General features: G+C 41.6%; 1 protein-coding gene across 3 annotated transcripts in view; it reads left to right on the forward strand.

The window, feature by feature from the left end:
* LOC122553185 (polyphosphatidylinositol phosphatase SYNJ2-like) overlaps positions 1–17738 on the forward strand; it is a 244735-nt gene that overhangs the window by 152224 nt on the left and 74773 nt on the right. For all 3 annotated transcript variants that reach the window (XR_015758472.1, XM_087991469.1, XM_087991468.1), the window contains exons 13-15: positions 8230–8314; positions 8787–8927; positions 16181–16373. Coding sequence is in view for 2 of the 3 variants with exons in the window: in XM_087991469.1 (XP_087847595.1) it covers positions 8230–8314; positions 8787–8927; positions 16181–16373 (419 nt within the window). In the remaining variant the exon portion in view is untranslated. The remainder of the gene's footprint in view (positions 1–8229; positions 8315–8786; positions 8928–16180; positions 16374–17738) is intronic.

The raw sequence follows: 17738 nt of genomic DNA on the forward strand, positions 1-17738 counted from the left end.
GAGCTTGCTTTCTCTCCATGGATGCTGTCTGTCCTTCTGTGATCCCCAGCAAGTTTGAATTTTAAGGTCATATCCTGTTTGTACTCCCAATTCCATCTACTGCTGATAACTTTTGATTCCCCGACCTAACAAGATTCTATTCACGTCCATCTTAAAATATTCAGTGACCCTATCTCTACTACTTTGAGGCAGACAGTCTTAAAGTTGCACAAACCTCCAAAAATAAAATTCCTCATTTCTGATCCTAAGATGACACTTAATTTTAAGATTGCCCCTAATTCTGAACTGAATTAGGTAGAAATACACAATGGTAGAAATCCTTTCAACATTCACCTTGTCAAGATCATTGAAGACCTTATAAAATTCAAATTACCCTCTCTCTTTTAAATTCTGGTGAATGGAACTCCAGCCTATTCAATCTTTCATCAAAAGAATACCTGTTCAGTCTCGATATCAATCCAGTAAACCTCTTGTGGATTGCCTTCTTTAAACAAAGAGACCAAAATTGTGCAGACTCATCATGCAGAGGGTGGTACTTATACAGAACAAGTTGCCACAGGAGGTGATGGAGGTGAGTAGAATGTAACATCAGAAATGACAGCCAGACTACTGAGACCCCTCGGAATCCTAGTAGCACACAAACCCACCAACACTCTCAAACAAAAACTAACAAACTTAAAAGACCCAGTACAACCCAGGGACAAAACCAATGTAATCTATAAAATTCCATGCAAGGACTGCCACAAACACTACGTAGGACAAACAGGAAGAAAGTTAGCCACCAGGATAAATGAACACCAGCTAGCCACAAAAAGACATGACCCCCTCTCCCTCATAGCCCTACACACGGATGAAAAAAAACACCATTTCGACTGGGACAACACATCTATCCTAGGACAGGCTAAGTAAAGACATGCCAGAGAATTCCTAGAGGCCTGGCACTCCAACCACAACACCATAAGCAAGCACATAGATCTAGATATCACCTATCAACCCCTCAGAAAACGAACAGGAAATGACATCACCACAAACCCCAGGAACCCCATCCAGGAGAAAGATATAAATAGAAAGCAGGAGACAACAGCTTCGCTTCACTTGGAGGTCGCCACTGATGATGTTACCTAGCCAGGTAATGAAACGTCTGGATATCAAACCTATAGCTCAGTGAGGAAACCTACACCCTAAACCTCAACCTGAGCTATAAACCTTCACAAACCTTGAGAATGTAACATTTAAAAGGCATCTGGATGGGTAGATGAATAGGAATGATTCAGAGGGATATGGGGCAAATTGGACTGGATCAGTTTAGGAGATCTGGTCGACATGAGTTGGACCAAAGGGTCTGTTTCTGTGCTGTAAAACTCTCTATGTGATATCTCCAATACACTGTATCCAGGGGCGGCACGGTGACACAGTGGTTAGCACAGCTGCCTCACAGCGCCAGAGATCTGGGTTCAATTCCCGCCTCAGGCGATTGTCTGTGTGGAGTTTGCACGTTCTCCCTGTGTCTGCGTGGGTTTCCTCCGGGTGCTCCGGTTTCCTCCCACAGTCCAAAAACGTGCAGGTCAGGTGAATTGGCTATGGTAAATTGCCCGTAGAGTTAGGTGCAGGGGTAAATGTAGGGGAATGGGTCTGAGTGGGCGCGCTTCGGTGGGTCGGTGTGGACTTGTTGGGCCAAAGGGCCTGTTTCCACACTGTAAGTAATCTAATCTAATCTAATCTAATCTAATCTGACGCATTAACATTCTTGATTTTATATTCAAATTCTTTTCTATTAAAGGACAGTATTCCATCAGCCACCTTAATCAACCATGCCCTGGAAACCTAGGTACCTCTGCTCCTTGGAACTTGGCAGTCGTTCATATTTCAGATAATGATCTGCTTTTTTACTCTTCCTGCTGAAGTGAACAACTTCTCATTTTCTCACATCATGCTCCATTTGCCAGATTTTTGCTCACTCATTCAACCTGTCATGTCATGACATACTTTCCTATCTATCATTGCACTGCCTGCAAATTTAGCCACTATCTCTTCAATTCCCTTATCAAATTCACTGATATGTATTGTAAAAGGTTGAGAGGCAAGTGCAGACTTGTGCGAGCCACCACTCATCACACCCTGCCAATCTGAAAAAGGTTTATAATCATTCTGTGTTGATTTTCCCTCTATTCTCGTATATTTCTCCTAATACTTTGTACAATCTTGTCAAAAGACTTATGTAATTCCAAGTTACAGTAGATCAATGGGATCCCCTTTTACTGCAGCACGTCACTCTTTCGAAGAATTCCAGTTTCCCTTTCATAAAGCTATGCTGATTCTTTCAAATTATCTTGAGGTTTTCTAAGTGCCCAATTATAACTTTCTCCTTAATGACTGGTTTCAATACTTACCATGTGACAGACATGAAGTTAATTGACTTACGGTTCCTGTTTTTGACCTTCCTTCCTTGAAGATTAGATTAGATTAGATTCCCTACTGTGTGGAAACAGGCCCTTCGGCACAACAAGTCCACATCGACCCTCCAAAGAGTAACCCACCCAGACCCTTTTCCCTACATTTACTCCTGACTAATGCACCTAACACTATGGACAATTTAGCATGGTCAATTCACCTAACCTGCACACCTTTTGGAATGTGGGAGGAAACTGGAGCACCCGGAGGAAACCCATGCAGACACAGAGAATGTGCAGACTCCACACATACAGTCCCCTGAGGCTGGAATTGAATCTGGGTCTCTGGCACTGTGAGGCAGCAGTGCTAACCACTGAGCCACTATGAGGGATTGTATTTGTTACTTAACGGGTTCCAAGACATTTTAGAAAACTAACAGCAGCACACCTATTACCTGTTACTAGCAACCTCTTTTAAGACCCTAAGCTAAGGATCTGGAGACTTACCAACCTGCACTCCATCAATTTACTGTACCAAAGCCATAGTATCGTATATACTTGAGTAACAGTCGATTTTATGTAAAAGTCGATCCCCTATATTTGGCCAAATAACCTGAGATTTTTCATATGTCTCATCTAAAGGTCAACCCTAGTTCTTCACAGATAACAGATTTACGAGTCAGTAAGCTGGCCATCACGTCCTGCTCCAGCCTTCCAGTCTACTGGTTGTTCTGCCCCGCACCCAGTCTTCCAGTCTGCTGGCTGTTGAGTTCCGCTCAGAGTTTTCAGAATTACCATAATCCGTTTTTTTTTTCTTTATTTGTTTAGAGATCAATTGGGCTTCTGCTAATGATACGGTATGAATTTTGATGGTCACAGTACAGGCCCTTTGGCCCTCAATGTTGTGCCAATCTGTGGAACCAATCTGAAGCCTGTCTATCCTACAGTATTCCATTTTCGTCCATATGTTTATCCAATGACCATTTAAATGCCCTTAAAGTTCGTGAGTCTACTACTGTTGCAGGCAGTGCATTCCACACCCCTGCTACTGTCTGAGTAAAGAAACTACCTTTGACATCTGTCCTATATTTATCACCCCTCAATTTAAAGCTATGTCCCTCATGCTAGCCATCACCATCTGAGGAAAAGGACTGTCACTGTGCACCCTATCTAACCTTCTGATTATCTTATATGTCTGAACTAAGTAACCTCTCAACCTTCTTCTCTCTATTGAAAACAGCTGCAAGTCCCTACTGTGCTGTAATGTTCTATGAAAATCAGTCCATCCAAAATAGTATTCATGTTACAGTCGACCCCATAAATTTAACCTTAAAAAGTTGTCAAAAAATTAGACTATTATTCGAGTATATACGGTAATTACAATATTACCAAGTTCCTCTCTTCCTTCAGCCTCCTGATTTACAAGTATTACTGGAATATTTTTGCAATTAAACATTACTAAAAGGGAGTAGAAATTGAAGCTTTTTGTCTTGTACTTGAACAAGAATGCACGAAACTAATTTGGAGTTTGCATACAATGAGAGAGGATGCTGATTGGTTGGGTCAGTAATTGGCATGGCAATCCAGCAAGACACTTAACAGTCAATCTTAATTCTCAGACCAGGCAAGTTGATATTGATTGCTTGGAAAAATGCCATGGCAATGCAGCAGAGTCAAGCTGTCACCATGACCTTCCTTTTGCCTACATCAAACGGTCCTGAGTATTGATGCATGTAGCTTTACACTACGAGCCTATTTGATGATCTTAATTTTGTTTTGACTGTAATCCTTAGCACAGTGCAGATCATTTAATTATGGTTTCTAATAGTAGAATTTAATAATGCATATATATTTGAGGGTTGTAAACATGGGCTGGTTAGAACAAAGAACAGTACAGCGCAGGAATAGGCCCTTTGACCTTCCAAGCTTGTGCCGACACATTTTGCCCTTCCATACTAAAACTATCTTCACATACAGGATTCATATCTTTTCATATTTGTCCAGGCGCTTCTTGAATGTTGCTATAGTATTTGCTTCCACCACCACCTCTGGCAGTGTGTTCCAGGCACTCACCACCCTTTGTGTGAAATACTTGCTTCTCACATCTCTTTTAAACTCCCTCTGCACTTCTGTCCCTTAGTAATTGACCCCTCCAGCTGGGGGGAAAAAAAAGCTCATATTTTCCACCTTATCCATGCCATTCACAATCTTATAAATTTCTATTAGGTCACCCCTTAACCTCCTCCAAGACAAACCTAATCTATCCAATCTATCTTCATAGCTAAAATCCCCCATACCAAGCAACAACCTTGCACCCTCTCCAAAGCATCCTTCTGGTAGTGTAGTGACCAGAACTGTACTCAATATTCCAAGTGTGGCCTAACTAAAGTTTGATAAAACTTCAACATGACTTCTCTGTCCTCATACTCAAAGTCTTTTCCATGCCATAGGCCATTTTTATTACCTTATCCACCTGTGCTTCAGTGCTCTGTGGACCTGCACACCCATATCCCTCTGCATATCAATACTCATAAAGATCCTGCTATTCACTGTATAATTTCCACGTATAAAGTCATAGAGTCATAAAGATGTACAGCACAGAGACAGACCCTTCAGTCCAACTTGTCCATGCCAACCTAATCTAGTTCCACCTGCCAGCACCTGGCCCATAACCCTCCAAACCCTTCCAATTCATATGCCCATCCAAATGCCTTTTAAATGTTGCAGTTGTACCAGCCTCCATCACTTCCTCTGGCAGCTCATTCCATACATGTACCACCCTCTGCATGAAAAGGTTGCCCCTTAGGTCTCTTTTATATCTTTCCCCTCTCACCCTAAATCTATGCCCTCTAGCTCTGGACTCCGCCACCCCAGGGAAGAGACTTTTGTCTATTTATCCTATCCATGTCCCTCTATAAGGTCACCCCTCAGCCTCCAATGCTGCAGGGAAAACAGCCCTAGCCTATTCAACCTCTCCCTATAGCTGAAATCCTCCAACCCTGGTATCATCCATGTAAATCTTTTATGAACATTTTCAAGTTTCACAACATCTTTCTGATAGGAAGGAGACCAGAATTGCACGCAATATTCCAACAGTGGTCTAACCAATGTCCAGTACAGCCACAACATGACCTCCCAACTCCTGTACTCAATACTCTGACCAATAAAAGAAAGCATACCAAAACCTTCTTCACTATCCTATCTACCTGCGACTCTACTTTCAAGGAACTATGAACCTGCACTCCAAGGTCTCTTTGTTCAGCAACACTGCCTAGGACCTTACCATTAAGTGTATAGGTCCTGCTAAGATTTGCTTTCTCAAAATGCAACACCTCACATTTATCTAAATTAAACTCCATCTGCCACTTCTCAGCCCATTGGCCCATCTGATCAAGATCCTGTTTTAATCTGAGATACTTGACCTTCCAAAAAGCATCACCTCACATTTGTCCAGATTAAGCTCCATCTGCTATTTCTGTGCCCATGCCTCCAACTATATCCTCTAACAATCCTCCTCACTATCTGCCTCTCCATCAATCTTTGTAATATCTGCATTAGACCAGCCATATTTTATTCCAAATCATTTATGGAGACCACGAACAGCAGAGTTCCCAGCACTGATCCCTGTGGAACAGCACTAGTCACAGTCTTCCATTCCGAAAAGCATCCTTCCACCCCAAATCTGTCTCCTATGACTAAGCCAGTTCTATATCCATCTTGGCAGCTCACCCCTGAAACCATGTGACTTCACCTTTTGTACCAGTCTGCCATGTGCGGCCTTGTCAAAGGCTTTACTGAAGTCCATGTAGATAATATCAATCACTTTTCCCTCATTAATCTTCTTCATCACCTTCTCAAAAAACTCGATCAAGTTCGTGAGGCGCAACCTCCCCGACACAAAATCATGCTGTCTATCGGTAATAAGTCAACTTATTTCTAAATTCTTATAGATCTTGTCCCTGAGAATTTTTCCAATAATTTCCCCACCACTGAAGTGAGGCTCGCAGGCCTGTAACTTCCTGCATTATCCCTGCAACTTCATGCATTATCCCTGCTACCTTTCTTAAGTCATGGGACAACATTGGATATTCTCCAGTCCTCTGGCACCTCACATGTGGCCAAAGAGGATACAAAGATGTCTGTCAATGATCTAGCAATTTGTTCCCTATCTACCTCAATATTCTGGGATAGGTCCAATCAGGACCCAGGGATATATCTACCTTAATAGTTTTTTAAGATGTACAACACGTCTTCCTTTTTAATAGCAACTTGACTCAGAAATTTGTCACTCCCTTCCCTGAGATCATCCTTCACCAATTTCTTTTCTTTGGTGAATGCCAATACAAAGTATTTATTTTGGACCTTCCCTACCTCTTCTGGCTCTACACACATATTCCCTCTGTTGTCCTTGAGTGGGCCAACCCTTTATCTAGGTACCCTCTTGCTTTTTTATATATGTAGAAGGAGTCATGGGATTCTTCTTGATTTTGTTTCCTAATGCCTTATCACCCTTTGAATTCTTTGTTTAACTGCTTTTTTTACATTCCTTCAATAATTCAAAGGCTTCGTCAGTGCCCATTCTCCTCGACCTTATGTATGCTTCCTTTTTCTTTTTAACCAAGGTCATACATCTGTAGTCATCCAAGGTTCACATAACTTGTCATATACCTAACTTTCATTCTCGCAGGAATATGCTGCACCTGAACTCTTAACTGCCTTTTGAAATACTCCCATATGTCCGATGTTTACCCTCAACAGCCACCTCCAGTCAACATTCTCCAGATCCTGCCTAATATTGTTGTAGTTTGCCTTCCCCTAACTTAACACCTTCATCTGAGGACTGCTGTAATCCCTATCCACAAGTATCTTAAAACTCACAGTATTATGGTCATTATCCTGAAATGCTCCCCCACTGAAACTTCACTCACCTGGCTGGGCTCTTTTCCCAAAACCAGGTGCAGTATAACCCCTTCCCTGGTGGACTGTTTACATATTGTTTAAAGAATCCCTCCTGAATGGTCCTTACAAATTCTGCCCCAACCAGGTCCCTCACACGAAGTGAGTCCAGTCAATATAGGAGAAGTTAAAATCACCCAGCACAACAACAATGCTGTTTGTACACTTTATGAGCATCTGTCTATATATTCTCCCCTCTATCTCCCACTGGCTGTTGGGATGCCTGTAGTGTACCACTAGCATTGTGATTTCACCTTTCCTATTCCTGAGTCCAACCTAGATTGCTTCACTGCACGAGTTATCTGATGTATCCTCCTTCAGTACAGCTGTGAGATACTCCTTTACTGGTAATGCAACTCCCCCACCCCTTTTACATCACCTTCCATCACACCAGAAACATTTAAATCCTGGGACATTCAGCTGCCAGTCTTGTCTCTCTTTCAGCCAATTCATGATCATGGTTGATCATAAATATCATGCTAATAGGTGTGTGTGATAATCAGAACATAATGTTTGATATGGTTCACCAGTCATTGGCTGCATCATTGAATTTTTCAAGCTTGGGTTAGAAAGAGTTTTAGCAGAAAAAGGAGTCTGGAAGTATGCAGGGCAAATAGGAAAGTGGAACTGAAACCACAACCAGAACAGACTGATCTGAGTGAATTGTGAAGCAGGCTTGAAGGGCTGAATGGCCTACTCTTGCTCCAAAGTCCTATGTTCCTTTGTAATCAAGTCAAAGCAGGAAAGTTTCTCACCCATCTCCTGCCTGATTTAAATGTTCTCCTGCCATCAATTCTGGGTGAGGGAATTAAATTCCTTCCAACGTGTGATTGTATTTCTACATCATCTGTTAAACTTTGTTCATTTTTTTCTCTTTGCATAGATAATGAGAGCTGCCCACCAGATATCTTTGCTATTGGCTTTCAGGAAATGGTGGAACTTAATGCAGGGAACATTGTTAATGCTAGGTGAGCAAGTGTACCCTCTTATTTTGGTTTCAGTTGACCATATTTCAAAGGTTTGTTTGAGGTTATGTGGTTTTATTTGAATGTTGTATTGCTTCTAAGTAGGTGATTAATGTTTTCTTTGTTGTCTTCTTGGTAACATATTTGATATAAATCATAATTGTTTTGAATTGGAACTAATTAATAGGTACAGCATTGCTTCATTGCAATTGTAATACAAGATTTATGAATGTATTCAGTATGCTAATGGTGCCATTATTATTGGTGGTGATTTATCTCAATTTACTGTTGGAAATTTAACAGAAGTCCCCATGCTGGAAATCTAAAATTAAAAATCTATAATGAATATTTTATGTCAAATTAGATTTTCACACAATAGAGTTTTCTATTTATCTTAATACCTTAGATATTATTGGCTGATCTAGAAAGTTTATTAATATATTTATAAATCATTGAAAACTTTTTTCCATTTCAGCACAACTAACAAGAAAATGTGGGCAGAACAGCTTCAAAAAGCAACATCTAGAACACATAAATACATCCTGCTGTCATCAGGCCAACTTGTTGGTGTCTGTCTGTATATCTTTGTCCGACTCCATCACGTACCCTACATTCGGTTAGTAATTGGTACTTACAACTAAATTTGAACTTGTTAAATTGTATTTAGATTTCATAAAGTAAAACATCACTATTTTACATTTTTTAAATGATTTCAATCACTTTCTACGCCTTCATGCTTTGCTGACATTCCTAAACCTTTCCTTCTCTTTAAACTAACATTCATTTCTAAAACTACCTCTTCATTTTACTATCGTTCATGGCCATTCTGCTTCTACCCTTCCAAATTTTAGATTAAGACATTTATGCATGTATCTGTATATCACTCTGTTTCACTTTTGAGCCATTTCATTTTGCATTTGTTCCTAGGAAAAACGATTTTCCCTGAGTCATTTACAGGCCCCTTCAAACTCCTACATATGAGCCTATGACGTTTTATTCAGTGCAATACATCAGCTGTCAATTTACTGAACTAGTTGCCCGTCTCCATATTCACACTTGTTTCTCGCAAAATCTTAATTTGCAGTTGTCCCGGTTGTTTTCTCCTGATGTTCACTTTTCAAATCTAAGGCATGAAAATTTGAACATATTTGCTGGACAAATAATTTAGCAATCTGTCACTTGATCTCAATGGATTCTGGCAGAAACCTCTGCTGGTGGTGTTGAGCTTGAAGGTGGGGGAGGGAACTTAATTAGGTGAGATGGTGGTATACTGAACCCTGCCACCTTCACCAGAAATAAATTCTGGGCATTAAAGTGCCTGAGGACCAATTGGATTTCATATGTGGTCAGGGTGTCACTATGGAATATGCAGCAGGGATTGACTGCATAATTTAATCAACATAAATGTAAATGTGGATTTATTTACATTTTAGAAGTGCTATTTTATGATTGGGGTCTCAACTGGCTGTTATAAGGGGAGACATTTGAATATTTAAAGGTTGCATATAGTATTTTATTCTAATTAGAATCATTCCTGTTCTACAAAGACCCCAATCTGGTGAATTCTGAACTCACATTCATTTCTGAGGTAGTTTAACATTCAGTACACAAAAGGACATCCCTCTTGCTTGGTCATCCAGACCTGGATCTTGAGATTGAATTAGGGCAGTAAATGTTGAAAATGTATTTAACAGCTTATATGGACAGTTGCCTAATGTGGCAAGCTAAGTTTTCAGTTGCCAGTAGAGATGGGCAGTTGCAGATCATATTCCTGAAAGATATTGATGTCCTTATCATTGTGGACCCAGTATCTCTGGAAAATGATGCAGTTTTCAAAAGGAGGGCAGAGAGTTAATAGAATCCCTACAAAGGGGAAGCAGACCGTTTGGCCCATCAAGTCCGCACTGACCCTCCGAACAGCATCCCACTATTGATAGACTTCCTTAAGTCCAAGGACCATCACTTAGACAGTCTTGATCATTAAGGTGCCTTCAGACCAGCCAGCCAGATTCATGAAGGCAATCACTTGTTGCATATCCATCTGCTCTGTGGGTCATAGGAAGCACATCTTCCACTTGGTTTTCCGGGCAACTGTCATGATTCCAAAACACTGTAAGATTCCAAGATGCCTGGCCTCTTCAGACCAATGTCCAGACTCCATGGGTAGTTGATGGGATTTGAGGGCGATCCCCTTAGGTGCCAGCTGACCCTGGTATGGTACCCTGGAATGGATGCAGACACACTGTAATCAAACATCTCTACTAATACATACCTATATTGAACAAACCATTGGTACCTTGATGACCACCATTTTGGTCAAGTGGTGCTCTCCAGTAAAGTCAGCCAAGGTATTGGCCAAGGTGGGGCAGCACAGTGACTCAGTGGTTAGCACTGCTGCCTCACAGCGCCATGACCTGGGTTCGATTCTGGCCTTGGGTGACTGTGTGGAGTTTGCACATTCTCCCCGTATCTGCATGGGTTTCCTCCGGGTGCTCCGGTTTCCTTCCACAACATAAAGATGTACAGGTTAGGTGAATTGGCCAGGCTAAATTGCCCATAGCGTTCAGGGGTGTCTAGGCTAGTTGCATTAGTCATGGGTAAATGTCAAGTAATAGGCTAGGGGAATGAATCTGGATGGGTTACACTTCGGAGGGTTGGTGTGGACTTGTTGGGCCAAATGGCCTGTTTCCACATTATAGGGATTCTATGGTATCTCATGTTGAGGTTAGTTGCTCTGTGTTGTACAAAACTGTAGAAAGGATACTGAAGCAGGTTGAAAAGAATGACCCGGAATGGCACCCTCCCTCGAAGGACGGAAGGAAAACAGAAGAGTGGGATAAAGGTGGATCTGTTGAGGAGTCTGGTGCCCAGTCATGAGGGAGAGAGACCACTGACATCATCTCAGGCCTCAGATATTGGTAGGCTGGTATAGCCACAAAAGCCACACTATTCAATAAATCCTTACTTGAACAGCATTCAGCTCTATTACAGGAGACTGTGTAACATGCTTTCCATCAGACAAAGAAATTATCCAGTAAGTGCAGTCATCTAGATAATCTCAGTGACACCCAAATACATTGATAATGGGGTGTTTAACACCATCAATTGTCCCATATCATAAGGCATTTGGTATGCTTTCTTTTATTGGTCAGAGTATTGAGTACAGGAGTTGGGAGGTCATGTTGTGGCTGTACAGAACATTGGTTAGGCCATTGTTGGAATATTGCGTGCAATTCTGGTCTCCTTACTTTCAGAAAGATGTTGTGAAACTTGAAAGAGTTCAGAAACGATTTACAAGGATGTTGCCAGGGTTGGAGGATTTGAGTTATAGGGAGAGGCTGAATAGGCTGGGGCTGTTTTCCCAGGAGCGTCAGAGGCTGAGGGGTGACCTTATAGAGGTTTACAAAATTATGAGGGGCATGGATCGGGTAAATAGACAAAGTCTTTTCCCTGGGGTGGGGGAGTCCAGAACTAGAGGGCATTGGTTTAGGGTGAGAGGGAAAGATCTAAAAGAGCCCTAAGGGGCAACTTTTTCACACAGAGGGTGGTACGTGTATGGAATGAGCTGCCAGAGGAAGTGGTGGAGGCTGGTACAATTGCAACCTTTAAGAGGCATTTGGATGGGTGTATGAATAGGAAGGGTTTGGAGGGATATGGGCCGGGTGCTGGCAGGTGGTCTAGATTGTGTTGGGATATCTGGTCAGCATGGACAGGTTGGACCGAAGGGTCTGTTTCCATGCTGTACATCTCTATGACTCTAAACCAAGCACTGATTCCAACATCCAAGCCATCACCATTTCAACTTTGATTTGAGATTTATTAACACAGATATTCAGTCATAATCATCAGCTATTATTATTTCAAAAGAAATGAATGATGAAATAAACACACAACTTCATTCTGTGTATCTAACTATGTGATCCTGTACATTCACTCCCACTTCTACAGGGTGTTCACTTGTTATGTGGTACTTACCTGTAACGCCTTATTCTAAAGCTGAAGGGTGGTAGATGTGTATGTTAATTGATGGAATGCAGCTATAGTATGATGTTGCAGGCTCTGTGGAGTCTCCTCCAGTCAGGAAGGTTTCATTCACTCTGCAGGGACACTCTGCTCCCCTTCCACTGCAGGTCGTATGTCACTCATGATATTTTTTTCTGCATGCTGAGGAGAGAGGACAGAATACTCTGACCTTCCTGACCTGTTCCAACATGACCTTGATATGAACTGTTGAATTCTTCAGTGGCATCCAATTCTCATGGCACGGCATTCTAACCAGAACTCTTATCAACAAACGCATTGGACCCCATCTACCACCCCCTGAGAAAAAGAACAGGAAGTGACATCACCACAGGAAATGACATCGCCAACCCAGACATATAAATAGAAAGCAGGAAACATCAGCAGTGCTTTGTCTGGAGGCTCACTGATGTTACCTATAATGATGACGAAACGTCTGAAAATGAACCTTCAGCTCAGTGAGCAAACCTATGTCCAGAACCTCAACCTGAGTGACAAAACTTCTCAAAACCTTATCCAATTCTCAGTTGCTTTGTGGCTAATCACTCATTAATTCAACTCATCACTTGATCTGACAGTGTGGAGAAATATGGGTACTCGGACTCTGAGCACGTGTGCAGCCTGTCTATTAGAGATCAGTTGTCTGGGTATCACTTGCTCATCCTTTTTCCAGATGTAATGGGTTATTTAATCTTTTATAACATGACTGATACCATCCTTTTCACTCGCCTACTGGTGACCTCTCTACTTGCCTCCATTCAGACCGTTTCAATGGCTCTGAACTGATTTCTTCTGCAGATACCAGGATCTCTCTCTCTCTCACCTCTCTGCAGCGCCTCAACTAACACCTCAAGAGGAACTTTGGAGAACTTTGCAGCTGTCCATTGATGCCTTCTCATTCCAAAGTTACCCTTCTGCAAACTCTTTTGCACCACCTCCTCTGTCACAGGCAAGCCCAGCCTAGGCTGCTCAAAGAGTTTCTAGAATCTGCTCCCACATACTCCTGGCACCACTAAAATTGGATCCCCCAGGCCAATTTAAAATTGTTTTGAGTCACTGAGTGATACAGCACAGAATCGCGACACAGGAATATTCTAGTCATCGGGATCCTAAACCTCACCTCACCTCCCTCCAAGGCCCCAATGGATCCTTCCATATCCGTCTCAAATTCACCTGCACCTCCACACACATCATTTACTGTATCCGCTGCACCCGATGTGGTCTCCTCTACATTGGGGAGACAGGCCGCCTACTTGCAGAACGTTTCAGGGAACACCTCTGGGACACCCGCACCAGCCAACCCAACCGCCCCATGGCTGAACACTTTAACTCCCCCTCCCACTCCACCAAGGACATGCAGGTCCTTGGCTGTCTCCATCGCCAGACCCTGGCCACATGACGCCTGGAGGAAGAGCGCCTCATCTTCCGCCTCGGAACCCTCCAACCACACTGGATGAATGTAGATTTCTCCAGCTTCCTCATTTCCCCTCCCCCCACCTTTTCTCAGTCCCAACCCCCGGATTCAGCATCGCCCTCTTGACCTGCAATTTTCTTCCCGACCTTTCCGCCTCCACCCCCTCTCCAGCCTATCACCCTCACCTCACCTCCTTTCACCTATCGTATTCCTAGCACCCCTCCCCCAAATTCCCTCCCCACAACCTTTTATCTCAGCCCGCTTGGCACACCAGCCTCATTCCTGAAGAAGGGCTTATGCCCGAAACGTCGATTCTCCTGCTCCTCGGATGCTGCCTGGCCTGCTGTGTTTTTCCAGCACCACACTTTTCATCCCCAATTCATCAATCGTATTACAGCGAATTTGCATTAACTAAACATTCTAGCAGAATGACCTGTACTTTCCCATTCATTTCCTCCTTATCTGCATGTATATTCATTTCAGTTAAGCTGCTTAGGCATGTTATGACAAATTAACGGGGCAGTTGGAACTTGAATCCTGTCCTGTTGGCCTAGAGGTAGGGATGCAATCACTGCACTACAAGAACCCCTGTCCATGACTGTGAATTTATTTAGCCCCATTCATTACATGCTGACAATCACTCTTTGCATTTGTCAGCTTTCTTCATTTAAGTTGACATCCATGGATATAACTTTCAATCTTTTAATTGTGTGGTTATTTTGTATAATCTGTTGAATTTGAATTTTGTCTACAAATTACTATATTTTGTTCTCCATGCTCTTAGTGGGATAATTAAAATCATACTTCATTAAATTTTCTAAATGAGCTGTTTTCAAATCTAACCAATAGCTGAGTGAGTTTTGAGAAGATTTGTAGCACAGGTTGAAGTTCCAGATGTAGGTTTGCTCGCTGAGCTGGAAGGTTCATTTCCAGACGTTTTGTCACCCTACTAGGTGACATCTTCAGTGGGCCTTCAGCAAAGCACTGCTGATAATTCCTGGTTTCTATTTATATGTTTGGGTTTTTTTGGGTTGGTGATGTCATTTCTTGTGGTGATGTCATTTCCTGTAGTGAGGTCACTTCCCGTTCTTTTTCTCAGAGAGTGGTAGATGGGGTCTAACTTGATGTGTTTGTTGATAGAATTCTGGTTGGAGTGCCATGCTTCTAGGAATTCTTGAGCGTGTCTTTGTTTGGCTTGTCTTAGGATGGATGTGTTGTCCCAGTCGAAATGGTGTTCTTCCTCATCCGTATATAAGGATATTAGTGAGAGAGGGTCATGTCATTTTGTGTCTCACTAGTATCCTTACATACGAATGAGGAAGGACACCACTTCGACTGGGACAACAACGCATCCATCCTAGGACAAGCCAAACAAAGACACGCATCAGAATTCCTAGAAGCATGGCACTCCAACCAGAACTCTATCAACAAACACATCAAGTTATACCCCATCTACCACCCCCTGAGAAAAAGAACAGGAAGCGAGTTCACTACAGGAAATTACATCACCACAAGAAATAACATCATCAACCCAAAAAAACCCAAACATATAAATAGAAACCAGGAATTATCAGCAGTGCTTCGCCGGAGGCCCATTGAAGATGTCACCTAGTAGGGTGACGAAACGTCTGGAAATGAACCTTCCAGCTCAGCAAGTAAACCTACATCCTAACCAATAGCTATTGTCTCTTCAGCTATTTTTCACCTACTGACATCCTGGGAGGTATTGGTGGTAGTAACATTCAACTAGTAACCCAGAGGGCTAAGCTAATGCTCCAAGGACATCAGTTCAAATCTTGCCATGGCAGCTGATGGAATTTGAATTAAGGAAATAAATATGGAACATAAAACTAGTATCAATAATGGTGGGCATGTCGACTGTCATCAGTTGTTGTTAAAACAAAAGTCCATTTGGTCCATTAATGCCTTGTGGAAATGAAACTGCCATCATTACCCAGTGTCACCTACATGTAACTCCAGACCAAAAGCAATGTGATTGACATTTAACCACCTCTGAAAGATCGAGTAATCCACTTCAAGGGCATTTAGGAATAGGAAACGACTACTGACCTTGCCAATAGTGCCCATGTTCCATGAAAGAATATTTTAAAACATCTTGCACCCGTGATACTCTCTGACCACCATATCCATTGGTGACATTAGGTAGAGGTCCCACCACTAGCTTGTGAATATTCTGGCTGAAAGATGAGGGCAGTCAATTCATAAACTCAAGACTAAGATCAATAGATTCCTGTGCATCAGGAGAACTGAGATATGGAGATACTGTCGGAAATGTGAGTTTTTTTTAAAGTTCTGTGATCTTAACAAGTTGCCAGGATTGCTCCAGTTTTTTTTTCTGGTCTTAATAAGTAAAACAAATGAGGAAATGGGAAATAAAATGTAAATAGAAAATCTGTTTCATTTTTCTTTTGCAGAGAGGTTGCCGTGGATAGGGTGAAGACTGGGATGGGTGGAAAGACTGGGAACAAAGGAGCAGTAGCACTTCGTCTGCAGTTTTACAGCAGCACACTCTGCTTCATATGTGCCCATCTGACAGCTGGACAGTCACAAGTGAAAGAAAGAAATGAAGATTATAGAGAAATCATGCAGAAACTCAGCTTCCCAATGGTATTTATTCTTTCTGCACAGTTACGTTTTAGTCAATTAGCATGCTGTTTACCTCTGGAACCAGATTTAAATGTAGCCCAGGAATTAAGATGATGGATTCTCCATTTTGATTTTGTTTAAATTTTTTCTCTGCTCTTGGTGAGTCATATAAAAATGAGTTTAGTTTGTTCCAGCATGTTCTTATTGTACATGTATATTTTGCACAAAACTCTGAAAGAGCCGTTCAGTGCCAATTATTGAAATCAGGATTGCTAGTACAGAAATTGATAATGTTCAAAGGATACATCAAAGCAGGGTAAGAAAACAACCAGAAGTTAGGAGAAAATTTTAATATCATGACCATAACTTGTTTAATTAAAATTTATTAGATTATAAGGCATGATGAAGAAGTATTGGTATGAAAAATAAATTGGCAGATCAAGCATTGGAACAGGAATGGAAAAACGTTAGGGGAGAAAAACGTTATGTTTTTGAAGAGAAATAACAAGTGTATATGCAAGGTTGCGAATTGGAAATGAAAATGATACGGGGAAATGATAACCTGTATTAATTTAATAACTATAACCTATAATGTGTCTTCACATTAAGAAGGTGAGAACGAGAAAGACTGTGGATGGATTTGATGCGCTATTTTAGAATGTATTATGGGCATTGTGCAATATCAACATTTATTATCTATTTTTAATTGCTCTTCAGAAGGTAGTAATGAACCAACTATTTCAAAACACTGTAACCTGTGTAGGAAGATTCCTATACAGTGCTATAAGATAGGGAATTTATATGACTTTGACCCAGCAACAGTGAGAGAAAAGTGAGAAATTCCGTTCTGGGGAAAGGAATTTGGGACACGTAAAGAGCCTAGGAGGTGCTGCCCTTCTAAGTGATAGATGCAATCAGTTGGGAGGTGCTGTTGAAAATGACTGAGTTGCTATAGTGGAATAAAGGAACTGGGGTTTCTTTACAAGATTGGATTACTGAAGCTTGTGCATTCTACATGGAGCAAGGGAAATTGAGAGGAGATTTGACAGAAATGGGCAAGATTAGACCAAGTTTTTGAAAGGTAGGCACAGAAAGCTATTTATTAGCTAATGAAGAAAGTATTAGGAGACATAGATTTAGGATTTTAAGTAAAGAGATGTAAACAGAATATGAGGAAGAACTTTATTCAGTGGGTGATAATGAAATCGGACTTATAGTATTAACAAAAGCAATGAATAATTTCAAATGAATATTGGGTGGGTACTTGAAAGAAAGAAATTAAATGGCTTTGAGCAGAGAAGTGGACTGACTGGATTGCTTTGTGGTGAGCCAGCATACACTCAATTGGTTGAAGGCCCGCCTTAGTGCCCTAAGTAATTTGATGAC

Source organism: Chiloscyllium plagiosum, unplaced genomic scaffold (genome assembly GCF_037043375.1).
Source record: "Chiloscyllium plagiosum isolate Xiang-an unplaced genomic scaffold, Cpla_swu_hap1 HiC_scaffold_10, whole genome shotgun sequence".
Classification (NCBI taxonomy): Eukaryota; Metazoa; Chordata; class Chondrichthyes; order Orectolobiformes; family Hemiscylliidae; genus Chiloscyllium; species Chiloscyllium plagiosum.